This window comes from Centrocercus urophasianus, unplaced genomic scaffold, assembly GCF_019232065.1.
Source record: "Centrocercus urophasianus isolate 14NV4802_14NV808 unplaced genomic scaffold, USGS_Curo_1.0 seq_29, whole genome shotgun sequence".
Taxonomy (NCBI): domain Eukaryota; kingdom Metazoa; phylum Chordata; class Aves; order Galliformes; family Phasianidae; genus Centrocercus; species Centrocercus urophasianus.
This window is the reverse complement of record NW_024884855.1, coordinates 5,175,435-5,192,459: the sequence shown is the minus strand read 5'-3', so window position 1 is coordinate 5,192,459 and position 17,025 is coordinate 5,175,435. Positions and strand designations below refer to the sequence as shown.

The following is a 17,025-nucleotide window of genomic DNA, read 5'->3' as shown; positions in this document are numbered from 1 at the left end:
TTTCTCCCCTCACAGCAGGCCCACAGAAGTGCCATTTATCTGTTTACCACCTACCATGCATTACTTGAACTACACAAAACAGACTGTTTGCTGTGTACCTCAATGCAGATCACACTGCAGCAGGAAAATCCAATGCCCAAGCTAACTTCAAGGCCCCCTCAAAATTCAATTCAATTGAATTCAATTCAATTCTGTGCGCCTTGAGCAGACACCAATTTTACGTTATGTCTTTTGCCCACTCATCACATCTCACCTATCCAAACTAACACAATAGATACCTCCCAGGCTTCTTCCCTATGTTAACGATAAAAGGTGGATCTGGTGGATGGCAAAATTGCTCTACTCAGTGATGCATTTCAGTACAACAATAATTTCATGTGCAACAAGTCTTTTTCAATAACATTCTTTAGTAAAGTGTTACGACCATACTCCTGAATAACTTCTCCACTAAAGACACAATATAGATTTCATGTAGCAATTGGATGCTGGTTTCTGAAAGCAGAAGACGAATGACAGCGTCATTTTAAATATTTCTGCTAGTACGATCTTTAATTCCTAAAAGGGAATAGCTGCAAATAACAGGAAATGATTGTTTTACTTATTTTGCATTATAGGACACTTTTGAAGCACTGAAGTTTTCTCAGACAGCGTGGCCAGATGTACTTTGCACTGGATTTATGGTTATGGTGGAGTGTGTGCATTGAGCCACACTCACTCCCCATGTATGTGTCACCAATGCCTCCACAGCAGCTTCATAACAAAGACTTAGAAGATTATTTTCTCACTTTTTTCTTAAAATTAAAAAAAAAAACAAACCACAAACAGGGGGAGGAAGCATTTTCCTAATTTAAATAATGAACTTACTGTATCTTCCAAAACACATCTGCAATTAATGCAGCCTCATTTAACATGGCACATGGAAGCACAGAATCTGTTTTCAGAGTAACAGACCGGAGCTGATCTGTTTTAGTTTATATTATTTTATTCTTCCCCCTCCCTTTTTTCAACACCACGAGTAGTTTGGCATACAAGGAAATTATGAGTGCGCGTGTTTCTTTTTAAAACTTTATTAAATGACGCAGTAAAGAACCCATCTCCACACAAGTGTTTCATTTCTGGATGGCAGAGGTGTAATACATGAGCCACAGGTGAGTGCATTACCCCTCCCTTTCCCCCGGCTTCCAAGAAATAAAACAGCACGTTGAACACTCTTGTTACTACGGTACTCCAAACAGATTGTTCGTAAGGTTATTTGTAACTGGAGAAAAAAATAAAAAGGGCCAACAGCATCAAGTGTCTTGTTCTGCATATGAACGTTCTTCACTGCAACATTCAAACACCTTCCTTCTTGCAATGCACAGCACGGCAGGGGGTTCAGGAAGCAATGACAGTGGAATGCATTCGCACGGGTATTGTTAAATATGAAGCCTGTGGCCTCCCTACAGTTACAGTCAGGCAATCAGACTGCAGAGAAGGCCGTCTTCTGAAAATCCTTACACTTCAAAGTGCATGTCCACGAAAAGCTGGAGAAAGTGAATTAATTCTGAGACCTACTGAGGAGGCAAAGCAGCAAGCATAGTGCAAACACTGAAATTCTGCAAGTTTCTGACTTGTGCCTGGTGTTAATTCATGGTATCCGAAAATCGCTAGGCACGCTTTCCGCTTAGACAAACTGCTTCAAATCCATGCAGTTGAATGAACCTTTTTGCCACTAGTGAGCTTGGCTCAAATCCTTCAGTACTGAACTTCTGATTAAAAAAAAAAAAAAAGATGCTGTATTTGAGGTGTATTTTTACTCTGAAAATAGACTAAAATGGCAGAGAGGATCTCCCTACATCTGTCCTTTTTCAGCAGCTGAATGCAGTTTACCAAAGAGAAACTTTTTACATGTAGCATTGCAAATGGTTGACAACACCAGTGTGCATTTCTGCTTCAACTATCAGAACCTGTAAGAGTCTGCAGCTGTACCCAAATTACTTTTATTTGCAGTAAGAAAAGGAAGTTGCCTTTTCCAAGAGGTGTCCCACTTTAGAAAGGAAATGAGATGGATTTCAGACAACTGGCAGAGAAGCAGATCTGAGAAGATGCCATTTTTAGAGAGACTTTTCTGATCATAATCACACTTTCAGCGCAGAACTGATTAAAAACAAGTGAAAGATTCGCTATGGATGCGCTACTGAACAACCATCTATAAAATCAACTCGGCAAAGCAAAATTACTCTGCCAAAATCTTTACAGAGCTGGTTGAACAAAAATTGGAGTCCTTCATTTCTTGGATTACACCCCTGTGAACTGAAGCACTGTAATTTACAAGTGTGAACTAAAAGTATTAGGAAAGTGAAGTAAGAAGCGTATCACTCTACCTCCACCAGAACATCACTTTATTGTTTATCTGTCATCAACAATGTAAAACTCTACTAGAGACTCTATCCTGGTTTTTAAAAAGGTAAAGATTACATCGGTTTAGCTACGTCGTACGAAAGAAACTACAGCAATCACAGTAGAATGAGATTGGAGGGACAATTTGAACTACAAAAAAGTGTACACTGCAAGCAGAGGGAAGTGCACATGAAATCAAATGCCTGTAGGATTCATTACTTTTAAATGCACAGTGACAATTTTGAGAAACTGTACATAATAGAATCACAGAAATGACTTCAACATAACCAAAATTACATTTCGCATTTGACCATCCAACTCATAAGTAATCATTGATGTTCCATATTTTCAGTGCTTTTGGAATTTTTTCTTTTTTAAACCAAACAAAACTGAAGTTGTTCATTTGACTAAACTGTGAAGTAGAAGGATTGAAATAAAAAGTATATTGGAAGTACGCCTAGCCTACAAGAAGAAGCCAAGAGGTGTATGCGAGGAGAGGCTGAGAGGAAAGAAAGAAAGGAAAGAGGAAAGGGAAAAGAAACAAAGGCTTTTTCTTCTATCTCAGAAGTTCTTCCAATGCAGCGTATTTCTGATGTACAGCTCTTTGCTTTCAGTCCATTTCTGAAGTTTACGTTTCGTAGCCTTTTTCCGCACTAACTGGTCAACTCAACCAGCACTGCTGCCAAGCAACAAGAGTATCAAGAATCTGAATGCATCAAATCTTCCTTGCTGCGATTTCTTCGTGGCCCCATTTTTTCTGTTTTTCTTTGAACAGGGTTCGGTGTTTCCTGAATTGTTCACAGGGTCAGGTGGAATTGAGTTCCAAATCACTCTGCGGTTTGTAGCATCCCGATTTCTTTCTGCAGCAAACCCCCACACACGTTTGCAGTTCTTCCGTAGCAGAAAGACAAACCGTGTTGCTCAAGCGGTGAACTTGCACCCTTGACCTTGGGGGTTGCAGACCATTGTGTTTAGCGTATCCCTGAGTGCAGCTATCCTGCAGGATTCACTTCCCAGTGCACCGAGATTTCCTAGGTTTCCTCAGATTAAGCCCCAGTATGCATCACCACCGACTGTGGTGTGGCTACGGATGCCTGAGGCCGAGTTGATTCTGGTGGATGTCTGACCTCGCTGAACCAGACCGATCTGCTTTCTCCCTACTCATACCCAGGCAGTCCAACCTTCATACAGCTGAGCCAAGTTATCTAGATTAGTTGCTTCCTTAATCACAAAGTCAACCTATTAAAAAGGTCAAACAAGTAATTAAAACATGCTCGATTTCTGAAGTGCTTAAGAAATCTTAGCATTTACTGTCAAATTTCACCTGCAAACACAAAGATCTCATTAAAAAAACAAAAATGAAGCTGTGTTCACTGTAAACTTGATCCATGCAGCCTTCTGTAGTTCACATAAGAAACACGAATCTGTACTGGATGTGGAAAAAGCAATCAAGCATCACTTCACTCATAACTCCTAACCTGACCATAGTCACAACATTCTCAAATTCACAAGTCCACAGACAGGTCCTACGGGAAAAGTATGGCTGTGTTACACCAGCGAGCAGCCAAGCCTTGTCCTTTAGACCATTTTACAAACCTCACGTTCTCACTGGATACCAACAGCTGTGAAACAAGGGTTAGCGTCCTGATGTACAAAAGACAATTTTATCTGATTCATGGGTCTGTAACTCTGATATAAGAAACAAACTCATTTGATAATCAGTGCAGTAATGCAAGACAACAGCATACCTCCACTTGTTTTGGAATTTAAATAGCACCTCTCCATAGGGATTCCCCATTCACAGCAGGGCTTCAGTATTTAAGGCATACCTCAGCATGCATATAAAATTCATGCTTAATACCAAATGCTTAAGGCAAGGTCTGGTATTTGAACTTTACTATTTTCAACTAACCTGTTCAGCAACAGACATTCTCCTGCTGGGATCCACATCTCGGCCCTCCAACTTGGCTTTGACTCGCTTCCACACACTAACTGCATATGAATTCCTTTCCTGCACAGCTAAAGGCACAAAACAAAATTCAGTTTCACATTCCTGCATAGAAGCCAACTGAGGCTTTTTTAGTTGCTGTGCTTTAAAGTCCAGTTTGCAACTGTACTTACCTTTTCCTGTTTTAGGGTCCCTGGCTGTCTTCTTGGGACTACAGGCAACACTTTTGCCAGTTCCTGGGACTGTGCTTGGAGGAGTATCTGCTGATGTGGCAAGATTTTTCTGAATTAGCTTTCTTGCATTCTGTGACATCACCTCTGGCTGAGTTTTCTGCCCTGTATTGCTACGTACAGCTGTAAAGAAAATTCAAGTTTGAAGCATTTAAAAGATGTTTCAGATGCAAGAAAAAAATAGAAGTGTGCACCAAATGCAGTTATCTGTACTTCATTCTTAACAAATGCACTTTAAAGGTGTATTTTAAAACTCTGTTCCAGTTCTTCTTTCTTTAGTCTTACCATTTTGTGATTTCTTCCACTTATTAAGCAAGAGTTTGAATAGAATTTAGCAAGAAGTTTTATTCTACTACAAAATGTTTACAATTAAGCACATTTTTATGAACTCTCATAACCTCACTAATTTTATCATTTGGTATGGAAGGTCTAAAAATGCAGTTACTGCTCTTTACAGAAAACAGAAAATTGTGCTTAGAAATTGTGCCCAAATGCTCTGAGCAGAATAAGCTTTTAAAGTGAAAGAAATCCATGCTTAGGAGAAAGTTTATTCATGCTTTGAAAAGTAATGACGTTATTTTGAACATGAATGCATTTGTAGTTTTAGGATTAACTCCAAAATCACCACGAATTTTAACAGTAACTTCAACAGGAATTAAAGTTCAGTTTACACAAAGCTCAGAATAGATGGGATCTGTTGCTGAGCAAATCCAGATCTCCAGGGTTACTGTCAGATGGTCATTCAGTCCTTTATGTTGAATAATTAACCTTTATAGGTTTATATCACCTCATAAAGACTATACTTCAAAATTTATTGAAAAGTTATACTCTCTTCTCTAATTTAAATTCTTATTGTTTAATATTTCTACTTTCTCAATGTTACCTGCAGCAAAGGTTGGCTGGTATGTAGCAGCTGATGTTGGACTTGAGCATTCATTTGATGTATCTGTGACTAAGGGTGATGCAAAACTCACTAGATTATTGTAGACACTAGAAAAAAAATAATGGAATTGATAAGCATTCATTGAACTACTTGAGCTACCAAAAAATTCATAAAGAAGGTTACAGTAAGTCATATTTAGCCAAAACATTTTGCATTTTGGGACAACCATCAACTAGGTACTCCAATGGTTTGGGTTTAAGATTACCTGGTTCCAACCCCTGCTACAGGCAGGGACACCTCCTGGCACGAATGCTGCCAAGGAGGGGCATCCACAGCCTGCTGGGCAACCCGTGCCAGTGTCTCACTGCCCTCACAGTAAAAACTTTCTTCCCCATATCCAGTCTAAATCTCTCCTCTCCCATTTGAAGCCATTTCCCTTTGTCCTGTCACTACATGCCCTTAAAAAAGCCCCTCCCCAGCTTTCCTGTAGGCCCCTTCTGGTCCTGGAAGGCCACTGTAAGGTCCCCTCCAGAGCCTTCTCTTCTCCAGGCTGAAGAGCCCCAGCTCCTCGACTCACAGAAGGCAACTTCCTTACCTTTGGCTCTGTGTTTTTAGCTCTTTCAGGGTGGGGGTTATTTCTTGCAGCATTTCCACATGTTCCTGATTGCGGACTTGACCCATAACCTGAACTAACGTAAACAAAACTGTCTGAATATTATCTTGCCATGATTTATATTCGCCCAAGAACTGCCTAACACTATTCTCATAGGGAACATCTTCACCATCTGCCAAAGCTGCTTCTTCATCCTGCAACAAACACATGCGAGAAAGGTGAAATGTTTATTCCATTTGCCAAAATCCAGCAACGAAAAGCATTTTTTAGCCTTTTTAACTCCTCAGCTTGTCATCTGACTAAAAATAACAATCATTTTCAGTAGTTATATTTTAAGAAAATAAACTGGAATGAGTAAATGCTTTACTGATGAAAAGCCAGGAAGATTTTTAGAAGTACATAAAGAAAACCCTTAAGCTGTCAAATGAAGGGCTTAATTCAACCAGAACTTGATTAACCTAACTCTAGAAGTTACAACATTTGCTTAATTTCTAGAAATTCAAGTCCTGGACTCCATATGCATGAGCCCATTTCACTGTTCCTATATACTTTAAAACCCACAGCATTACAAGCATTGTTTTTCTTTACCTATACCAACATCATTTTGAGTAGTAAGTCTAATAACGTTTCAGGCATACCTTTGCCATAGCCTTCAGTAGATGCTTGACATCTCCAAGTTGTCTATTATGACCTGTGAGCACAGTTTTAATATTATCCACCAGATTTTGAATAGTTTCACAAACTGTTTCTATTTGCTGTTCTCTCTCTGCCTGGACAGTTCTCTGTGTAGTTATTTCCTGTGTCAACTGCTTGAGGGCTGAGTGAAGCCACTCGGAGCTGCCAATAGGATGTTCAAGACCAGTGCCCTAAAAGTAATAAGAAAAAAAGTTCTGTAGCTCCACATAGAGACATAATTCAATTATAAAATCAGTGTTATCATCAAGTGTGTAGGAGGTAATAGAATGAACTCCACGCAGCCCATCAGGAGGTACATATGACATTATTCAGATGGAAGAAAAATTGCAAACTCTGATTATGGCAAGTCAGTAACACCAGATATTCTGCTTTGGCCTTTACTCACCACTCTCTGAAGCAGACGAAGCTCCAGTTCAGACACTGAGCTGTTGAACTGTGATGCAAACGAACACATTTGTTGGCAGCGTTTGAGAAGTTCAAATAATGCAGCATCAAGATTTAAGGCTTCTGCTGTTCTAGTACGTAAACTTTCAAAGTGGATGATATTACTGCACAGGAAAGTAACCTGAAAATCAAAGCAAGAGTGACAAAGACGACATTCCAGTTAAACTGGATGTTACACAAACTGCATTTGTTCCATACACTTATGAGGGAGAATTTTAAATACAGCAGTAAGCCACTCTGTTACAGTAATAGCATAATTTCAGGGTAATCCAGCCTGTGGCATCTCTCCCTTGGATTACTCCTATTGGTTATTCAGTAGGATTCCCAGTAGTATGTGGTTATTGCTCTGCTCTTTTGAAGCTGAGCAGGAAAAGAAATCATCTAAATAAAGCCATTATCTCAAGAAATAGAGTGAAACACTTATCAATTCAATCCCACATATATAGTACCTGACTTGCTCTTTGACTTTCTTTCAGGACAAGGTTTCTTCTTTCAGCAATAGTGGCATCAAAATCTTGCAAGACTGGTGCTAGTGCAGGATTAGCCCCTCCGGCCCATTTCAAACGCTGCTCAATACTTGCTTCAAGCGCTGCCAGTTTCTCCTGCATTGGGGGAGAAGGAAAAAATACACAGATCAATATGTATCACATTAAGCCTATGGCTTAAAAGAAATTATGCATCTGTAACACATGCAGACACATTCATAAGAGCACATATATAAAATAATGTGGTATCCCTTAATGACAAATATTAGCTTATGCTGTTTAAAGGTTTCTTTTCAGTACGCATCACGACTGGATTTGATTGTTAGGGAAAGTAAGTAATCTGCCTTGGAAGCAAATCAGTCATGTTTCTCAACTAAAAATGAGACAAAAATCCCACTAGTCCTGGATTCAACTTCAGGATATAAACTTCAGTATCTTCATGACTAAAAACAATTAGAATTCAAGAAGCTAAAGGGTACTTATTTTAAACAAACACCCTACACTACTGACACCCAAAAGTTTAAAAAGCTGAGGCCAGCTACAGCACACAGAAACCTTAACACAGAATAAAGAGAAAAAAACTTTGAGAGCAATAGATAATCTGGAGGTAGCAGATAACCTTACAGCAGGTAGTTAGAGTCAGATTGCAATATGCTGCTCAACAACCTCCTCAGAAACAGTAATACCTGAACTGTTGCAATTGAAGCTTCAATCTGGCTGAGCGTATGAAGTTTCTTCTTCATGTTGGCCAGAATTGCAGAACGAGGAGGAGGAGTAACAGAAATGGCTTGTGGGCGACTGATAAGAAGATCTTCATGCTGCCACTTTAAAAGACAAACGCTTGATTGTCAACAACTCATCACAATATACTCTGCTTCACAAACAGCAATTCTAGTACTTTGTTCCACCTTATTACCAGGGCTTAAAAGAGTAGATATCAAAAGGTGATACCAGCACATTTAAAAGTTTAAAACATTACTGAGTACTAAAAATTGTAAGTAGCTGTAACTTACACTTCATTGACTTGGAACTTTTTAGTGTTGATCACTCACTAATTAACTAGAAATTATGTATTCACATTTCCTTGATCTAAAGGAGAAGCCCATCAATATCTGGAAATAATTCACTTATGATGCGTAAGAGATAGACAATTTGGCTTACAGTCCATAGAATAGTTTAGTAACCGAACTTAGGCATAGCTTCTAACCATAACCTACAAAATACCATAAGATAAACATTGATATTACAGTACAGTTGGATACTGGTGTGAAGTTCAAGGTATGTGACAGCATCGCCACCCAACAACGTTTTCAGGGTCAGCACTGCTATATTTTTCCATGAGATTAAAAGGAAGCAAGGGGAGATTTAACACATTACAACTTAAAAGGGAAGTTAATGGATGACATTCAGCAACACGTACCCTCTGTTTTAAGCAAGCTCCTCCTTTAGACTTATACCTTAATGGAGTATGAATTCCAAATAATAAATTATTTTCTTCTAATAAATTATTTGATGGTTACTGAAAAAAACAACTTATATTTGCTCTAAAAAGAGCTTATCCTGTCACTTTTCATTTTACAAGATAAGCAGTTTTCAATAAGACATCCACTAAAACACTCTAAAGCTCACTCAATAAATAATCAGGTTCCTGTAGTGCTTAGACACGGTAGCTAAAGCTCATTTTCCACAGGCACAATTTGTAAGAAAATGAGGTCTTACTTGGAACATGGCAATATGCAGCTGCACTCTCTGAAGGCTGGTCTTGCAAGATGAAATACTGGTTTCAAGTCTGCGCACCAGATCATGCTTCTTCCACGCTGTATCATACGAACTAGCTAGGACTGTTGCCCTGTTCATGACCAGCTGTGAGAACTTGCCAATCTGGATATTGTGCTCCACAGCTTTCTTGCACAGGTCATCCACAGAAACTTTGCTTTCTGCTCCAAAGTCTTTAGCTTCTACCTGAGCAATGATATCCACACCCAAAGCGCTGATGAAACTGCACAAAGTCAGTCCTAAAGCCTGATTTGGAAGGCCAATTAAAAGCTGTCTCACAAAGTCAGCAGTAAAAGCTTTGATTGGTTTGGCCATTTGGTCTTCGCTAAAGCAAGAGTTTCTGTAAAGGGCTTTCACATTGACAATCTGAACGGGTCCATTTACTGCATTCTGGTCATCAAGTGAACTGATTCCTTAAAGAAAAAAAAGGAAACACCTCTGTTTTAAATTTTAGATGGATTTAGAAAAATATTAGACTTACAAAAACAGGAAGATTACAGGAATTTATTTAAAACTTTTGATTACTTACCGCATTGGAAAGGTGAGCTAAAATAACAGTGTCTTTCTATTCTCAGGAAATAATGGGATGAGCAGTGGACAAAGTGAAAGTATTTAATAACATTCATTTACCTGACAATGTTTTAGAAAAGGTACCACAGAGTCTGAAAAATTCTTTAATTGTTTGCAGTCTCTTCAAAAAGAAGATTTCCTCCAGAACTTGACGATTATTGTCATCATCAAAAAAGTTCACTTGAGTGCTGCGGGCTTCCCTAATTATGTCGATCTTACGCCAAGCTACAGGTACTTCCATCTTGTTTAGCTGAGCAACATAAAGGAAATAGTTTGTTTTGTTTTATAGAACTGTCATATGCCAAGCTCAAAGCGTACTTTGAGAAGAACAAATCCATACCTTTTCAATCAATAAACCAAACGCAGTTTCCACTTGAGCAAACATTCCATCAAAGGCTACCAAAAGCATCTGACCAGCTGACATTTTGGGAGTTTCATCAACAGAACCATTCCTTGGCTGAATCAGCTCACCATACTGAGCATGAAGTACTCTTAAATAAATAAAGTACATGTTTTTACTTAGTCTACAAAAATTAAACAGCATTTTCTTAAACTGATAGCTCCTACAGCTACAGAAGATTGGAACTAAGGTGAATGTTTCACAGGTTCCACCCCCTCCCCTCTCTCTACGATTCTATATATCAGTTCTACTGCTGGACTCATAAGAACAGTTAAGGATATTACGTAGGACAGGACTGTATTAAAAAGCCATTAGGAAATAGAGGTAGAGAATATAGATTGTACTTCCTCTGAGCACGGTAAAAAAAAGTGTTATGAATATTAAGTGATGCAAATATTACCATTCCTTCCTTAGAAGCAAGTACTCATTTTTACAATACACATGTATTAACTGACTGAATTACGTAATGAAGTACAGGCTGCAGGAGTGGGAGATGAGGTCTCAGGTTATGGCTGGGACGGTGCTTGCTGCTCTGGAAGGATGGTCTTATTCTCTCCCTCCCTTATACAACTTTTGACTCTCAACTGACAAGCTGAGCAGGCTTGCCAATGGGTAAACCAGGAAGAAAATTAACTTAAGTAAAACACTTCATTATACTGCTGATGGAGTCACTGGAATTCAAGAGAAGCAGCAAGACCACTTTTTCATTCTGGAGCACAAGAAGTCCATACTTCAAATACTCAAATTTAGATGAAGTAATATGATTCTGCAGTCTTCGTTCTCTTTCTCATACCTAAAAGAAAAAGAGATTTACCTTGCAACATCAATGTAATGAGTGTGTGTTTCCTCCTCTAGTCCCATAGCTGCATTTCTTAAGTAGGCCTGAAGAGATTCAACCAATGTTTGCAAGGAAACTCCATCAGTTGTTTGTTCAATAAGGTTATCTAACTCACGAAGCATGCTTTCTAAAGTATATTCTCCTTTCATTAAGCACCGAAGTGCTTCAGGGAAAATAATCTGCCGGAAGTTGGAATTCAATTCCTGCAAGAAAAGGAAAAGAGAAAAAAGTTTGCCAGATTGTAATTTGTATTTACTTATTGCCAGAGACCTACTCACGCCACAGAAATCAATGCAGGTAAGACAAAATAGTACCTTCAGTGACATAAAGCAGGGGACCTAAATGCAGCTACAGAAAGGACTAACCAGTGCTCTCAGTCTCCAAAACGAGACAAGATGTACCAAAACAATTAATTATTTTGGCTGCTTAATTGAGTGAAACACGTACTTATTCAAGAGCTCAACAAGGAGCTCTCAGATACAACAAAAGTCTGGGCCAAAAATACTCATTAAATTATTCTCTTCTTCCCTGTCTTGGAGATAGGAGTCTATAAAACAGCTTTTCAGAATTTGTTTCCAACTACCTGTTTCAGGTGAAAATAAGTGAGGCTTAGCAGGACAGAACGGAAATAACACAGGTTAAACAATGTGAAGGCTGTTCTGGGCCACCACCACCACCAGAGTAAAGGAATGAAAGCAAGACATGAAGCTGGTTTGTCTCCAAATCTGCTACTAACTCCTTGCTCCTGATTCCTTGACAGCGGTCTTTTTGTTTTTACAACTTGCCACACAGATTAAAGCTGTTTGCTCTGACCAGTAAAAATGCAAACAGTAATAAGAGTGAATGGCTGGTCAACTCAGGAAAGTAGAGAAAACCAAGACTAAAGTTTCCTCCAAGTAATCACAGCAGTATCATAAAAACAGCTGGTTTTAAGCAAGAAGCTATTAAGAATGACTTAGATGAAGCCCAAGAAGGTTGAGGATGAGTGAAGATCTAACATAAAGTATTACCTGAAGTGAGATGTATACTCCATTAGCTAAATGAACAGCTTCTGATGCTTCAATTGGGTTAGGAATATCTAAGTCCTGGGGTACAAGATGACATTGCTTCAGCAACTGCACAAGGCAAGTAACATTCCCACTCATGCTGCAGAGCTCTTCCAAAAACCAGGCTCCATCTCTCGAAGTCAGATCAACCAGCTGCTCTCCAGCACTAGATGCTGCACCTTCCATCATCAGATTCCGCCTAGGAGGATTACAACAGGTGGTTAGTCAGCGTGCCTTCTCCATGTATTCATGCATCCTCCATGTAACTTCAAACATTTCCTTTACGTGTTCTCAAACAGGAATGCATACCAAAAGGTTTCACAGGAGGTATCTCACCTCGTCAGTGTACAAAGAGCAGAGATGATGACGCTCGCTAAGCTCAGCGAGCCCTCCTCTCCGTTTTCATGAAGGAAAACTTTTATGCAACGTTCAATTTCTTTCAGCTGCTCTTCACAAACAGGTACAGTAACTGCCTCCTGCTTCAGACGCTCCACCTGCCTGATAAGTCTGCTATTTATATCTGCTGCATAGCGCTGGAGGGTCATTTCTGTCGCAGTTATGAACTGGCACACACTTGCAGGTGGCTGCGGAGCATATTGCATTTCATACCTGTAAGGCAAAAGTACAAGGACTAAAGTCCCCCATCTGCAGCTCTAGCATGTTGTGTTCTGCTCTAGGGGAAGGAAAAATACTCCACACTTGAACAATTCCTATACCACTTCACATCAAACTTTAAATACCACAGCAGGTGATGGCTTTCAAAGTGACACAGTCATAAAGTCTCAGAATGCACTTATTTCTTAATTACATTTAAGGATGGAGGCTAAACAATAGTCCTCTAAAGGACAGAATGAAGAGAAGGTGAGGAACAGGAAAGAAAGAAGTTTCAGTGTAAACATTTGAATACAATCTAGAACCTGTAAGCCAAGCAATGGCCTCATGTTAGAGAAAAAAAATTAAAAAACAATTGCTTGAAAATTTGGTTTAAAGGGAGAAAAAAAAAAAAAGTTTTTGTTGAGCTATGTGATTTTTAAATACTCAATGTTTGTAAACTCCCTGAATATCACAGCCCTAATGCCACGTTGTTATTACTTTGTTCTTTACAGGACAATGTTACCTTGTTTTTTTGTGTTTTTTTTTTTTGTGTGTGTGTGTTTTTTTGTTGTTGTTGTTGTTTTGTTTTTTTTCACAGTAAACATATTAAACTCCAGAAGAGTATTTTTAAAACAATGTTTTCCTCCAGACTCCCAAAATTACAACCTAATTTTGTTTTGCTTTATAATTAGATTAATTAGAAAAATCATTTATTGTAATTAGAAACTTAAAATCCCAAAGTAGCTGAAAATTAAGTTTTTCAAACAGCCCATTACTCTGCCAACTTACTTTCTAAAGATATCCTGACAGCGCTCTATTGTCATGTTGCAGATGAGTTCTTCCATCCAAGTCTTCCACTGCTCTATTCGGTGCTTCTGAAACACAGCTTTGGGATACTGAAGAGCCACTGTTGCATAGTTGTGCAACTGTTCGAGGCAACCACGTAAAACAGATCTTCTCTGCTGGAGTAGAGCACCAACCTCCCCTTCTAATTGTTCACACTGGCTGATGAGATGTGCCTGGCCTGCATTTTGCAGAAATGCTGTTGCTGGTACGTAACTCGGAGGACCTTTTAAGACAGATAAGTAAAGCTTACTTTTTAATTAGCTCTGAAGAATACAAATATTGAGCATTAATGTAGTTTGGGCTTCTGTTTGTTTTATTTTTAGCTACAGTAAAGACAACACTGAGATCGAAAGTACTAACATGAATCCTAAATGTAAGAGAATCTCATGCACAGCTAAGGCAAGACGGAAAGGCTCCTTCAGGCAGCTTGGAAGAAAAGCTTTATAGTGCCCTAAATTGCTCTTTAAAGAACCTCTCTTAAAATTTATTATAGAAAGGACCATGTTTTTAAGGTAGAAGATACTCACGGGGCCTCCTGGCATTCAACTCTAGTTATTTTCAAACCATTTTAAATAAACACTATTTAATACCTAGGTCCATTTGCGTGCTGATTTCTTGAAGGAGACTTGCAAGTTGCGTTGCCTCTAAATTACTGAAAGCAGCTTGGTAGTGTGTTATCCATTGCTCAAATTCATTCAGCTTCACCTGGATCGCCTCCTGGACAGCCCTTTGTTGGGTCTGCAACTGTGTGTGCTCAGAATACCTGGATTAGTGAAACCACAGAATCAAGTAAATACTACAAGAAAATAGTAGAAAAAAAAATAAGGAATACGGAACTATACTGAACGATGCTGTACTGCCACACTGACCAGAAAATTAATATATTCTCAGCAATTACATAAAACTTAAACACTGATAATAACCGAGTTCCTACTAAATAACAACTGCATGCACGTGTGCATACATCCATGCACTTCAAATCCTTTATCGTTTTTAACTAAGCTTGTAAAATAACATTAAGAATTGGGAGCAGATTCAAAGATTTTTGTTCTATAAACCAGTAGCTGCAGATTATTTGAAGGCTTTCAGACTATTCTGTTTCTTGCACTGAGGGTTAAACACAAAACATGGAATAGTGCAGGTAATACTGAGAGTACGAACCCTAAGACTTAAGATCATTCAGTAGGAAAATTGATTTAGTATTTCTTCTACATAAGGAATGACCTTTTACTGTAAGAATAGTTTTTACTCTGCTGTTAATTTCTCTCATAAATTAAATAAGAAAAACGTATATTTAAGTACATACTAAACCACCAACTCCTATTAATCTGAGATTCCTGTCAGAATTCCTAGTTTCTCTGTACCTGTGCTGAAGTGTGTGAGAGGGATGATCCACTCCTTCTGCGCCTTCAAGAAATTCTATCTCCTCCAGTAGTTTTCCTTGCAATTTTTCTACATCTGTCAGCTGCTCTTGCAGGTTGAGATATTCTTCTAAACTACTGTCCAACTTCGGAAGCACAGCCAGCATTTCATCTCTGTTCTTAAACCAGTTAACCTATAACCAAGATACAGGATTTATAGGACAGGATTTAATTGAAACAGGTAAGAGAAAAGTGTTCATCTAGAATTCTCTCTCCAATGCTACAGGCCTAAAGCTTCACGGACAACATTTAGATGACACTATGACCCTATTTTTAAAGGCCTCCAGCCTTAACTTGGACCAAATATTAGAATATGTTTTAGAGTTAAGCACACAGAAAATAAACACTTTCAAGCTCTGCATAAACACCCACCTAAATACAAGTGCCACTTAGCTACATTTTGTGAACCATTTCTAATAGGTGACCGCCTCTTCCACCATCCCCAGATGTGAAGAAATGACAAGAAAGTGTACAAGCTACTTGGTTATATAGTAGAAAACAACTGAAGTGAACTCACCTTTATCTCAGCCACTCTTGAAGAGAAGAGACTACGTGTAATATCTCTTTCCATTTCTCTCTTGCTTTGCTTGTTTTCAGCCTGCTGGCCACCACCACCATATACAGCTCCTGCAAATCCTGCCTCACCCCCTGCTGTCCAGTCCACCAGAGGATCATAAACAAAAGCTTCAAGCAATGTAAGCAAAGTTTCTCTCCCACGCCGCATGATATGAAGGACCTGCATCATGCATTTTAAACAATCATTTGTGTCGTGCTTGGATAAAACATCGTGTTTGAGCAGCTACAGAAATCCATCAATTATCCCCACACACCTCAAACACAGGAAGAACACCACAGGATGTACAAACAGCTATTCTGTACAAACATCACTCAGTGATGCGTTCACGTAGTAACTAAAAAAAGACAACCAAGTTGTCTTGCAATTCGAGCCTTCCACACAAACTCTAGCAACAGACACTTGAGAAAGAAGCATCTTTACCTCTATATATTCAGAGCTTACCAATTTTTTATTTAAAAAACAAACAAAATAATGACCTGTCACATTTGCAAGAGAAGAGTACTGAAGAAAAAGGGTAAGCAAACCTCATGAATGTCTAATGGGAAATGACTAGCTACAGTCCTCATAAAGAGCCACCTCGCCCACTTGGCAAGGCCAAGAAAAGAATGAAGTCATTGGGAATCACTTGCTTTGGGACATGCAAGCCCTTCTTCTGTGAAAGCACCTCCAGAATAAAAAGCTCCAAAACACATTGGCTAAGATTTTGGGTTACAGCTTAATAAAGTGTTCCCTTTATGTGGGGGGAATCAGAGTTTTCTTAAAAATCCATCAGAATTCTTACAGTAAGCAAAGATTGGAAATTTACTAATAATTTTAGCTATTTAGTAATTCACTTTTTACCTGAAAAAAAAAATATAAGAAAGTGAACAAACAGACTAGTTTCCTGTGAGAAGAGATTACTACATGGCTCAAATTTTACCTTAACCAAGCTACTTAGACTTGATTGCAGCATGTATTTGGCTAGGCTACATATTACAGAAGGGTAAATCAACCTAAATCTCAAGACTTTATAAATCAACAGCAGAATGCTTAATAGCAAGCATCTAAGACTATATTTGGTAAGTGACAGCCCTCAGGTTTTCCACAAACTCCCAAACTTACCTGTTCACAAGAAAGCCTGAAAACCCCCTCTACTCCTGTCACTCCAAGTGCTGTTTCAATATTGTGCGTCATCCGGAATGGAACTTTCTCTGGCACCCTAAGGCTTTTGCCTTTAAGACAAAAATTTGTTTCTTTTAATTGCCAAAAAAAGAAGCCTATCGTTAGAATAACTTAAGGC

The 17,025-nt window shown here is 38.8% G+C and overlaps 1 protein-coding gene across 1 annotated transcript in view; it reads right to left on the bottom strand.

The window, feature by feature from the left end:
* Positions 1-1,049: 1,049 nt before the first annotated feature.
* Positions 1,050-17,025, bottom strand: part of SMG1 (SMG1 nonsense mediated mRNA decay associated PI3K related kinase) — a 53,963-nt gene continuing 37,987 nt past the window's right edge. Inside the window, exons 43-62 of the mRNA XM_042827767.1 lie at positions 16,848-16,957; positions 15,687-15,905; positions 15,113-15,303; positions 14,339-14,511; positions 13,692-13,971; positions 12,645-12,917; positions 12,273-12,507; positions 11,239-11,465; positions 10,365-10,515; positions 10,085-10,274; positions 9,398-9,867; positions 8,365-8,502; positions 7,643-7,795; positions 7,135-7,314; positions 6,692-6,919; positions 6,036-6,247; positions 5,441-5,547; positions 4,501-4,680; positions 4,292-4,398; positions 1,050-3,618 (exon numbers count right to left, since the gene is read on the bottom strand). Coding sequence (XP_042683701.1) covers positions 3,541-3,618; positions 4,292-4,398; positions 4,501-4,680; positions 5,441-5,547; positions 6,036-6,247; positions 6,692-6,919; positions 7,135-7,314; positions 7,643-7,795; positions 8,365-8,502; positions 9,398-9,867; positions 10,085-10,274; positions 10,365-10,515; positions 11,239-11,465; positions 12,273-12,507; positions 12,645-12,917; positions 13,692-13,971; positions 14,339-14,511; positions 15,113-15,303; positions 15,687-15,905; positions 16,848-16,957 — 3,902 coding nt within the window. The 3' untranslated portion in view covers positions 1,050-3,540. The remainder of the gene's footprint in view (positions 3,619-4,291; positions 4,399-4,500; positions 4,681-5,440; positions 5,548-6,035; positions 6,248-6,691; positions 6,920-7,134; positions 7,315-7,642; positions 7,796-8,364; positions 8,503-9,397; positions 9,868-10,084; positions 10,275-10,364; positions 10,516-11,238; positions 11,466-12,272; positions 12,508-12,644; positions 12,918-13,691; positions 13,972-14,338; positions 14,512-15,112; positions 15,304-15,686; positions 15,906-16,847; positions 16,958-17,025) is intronic.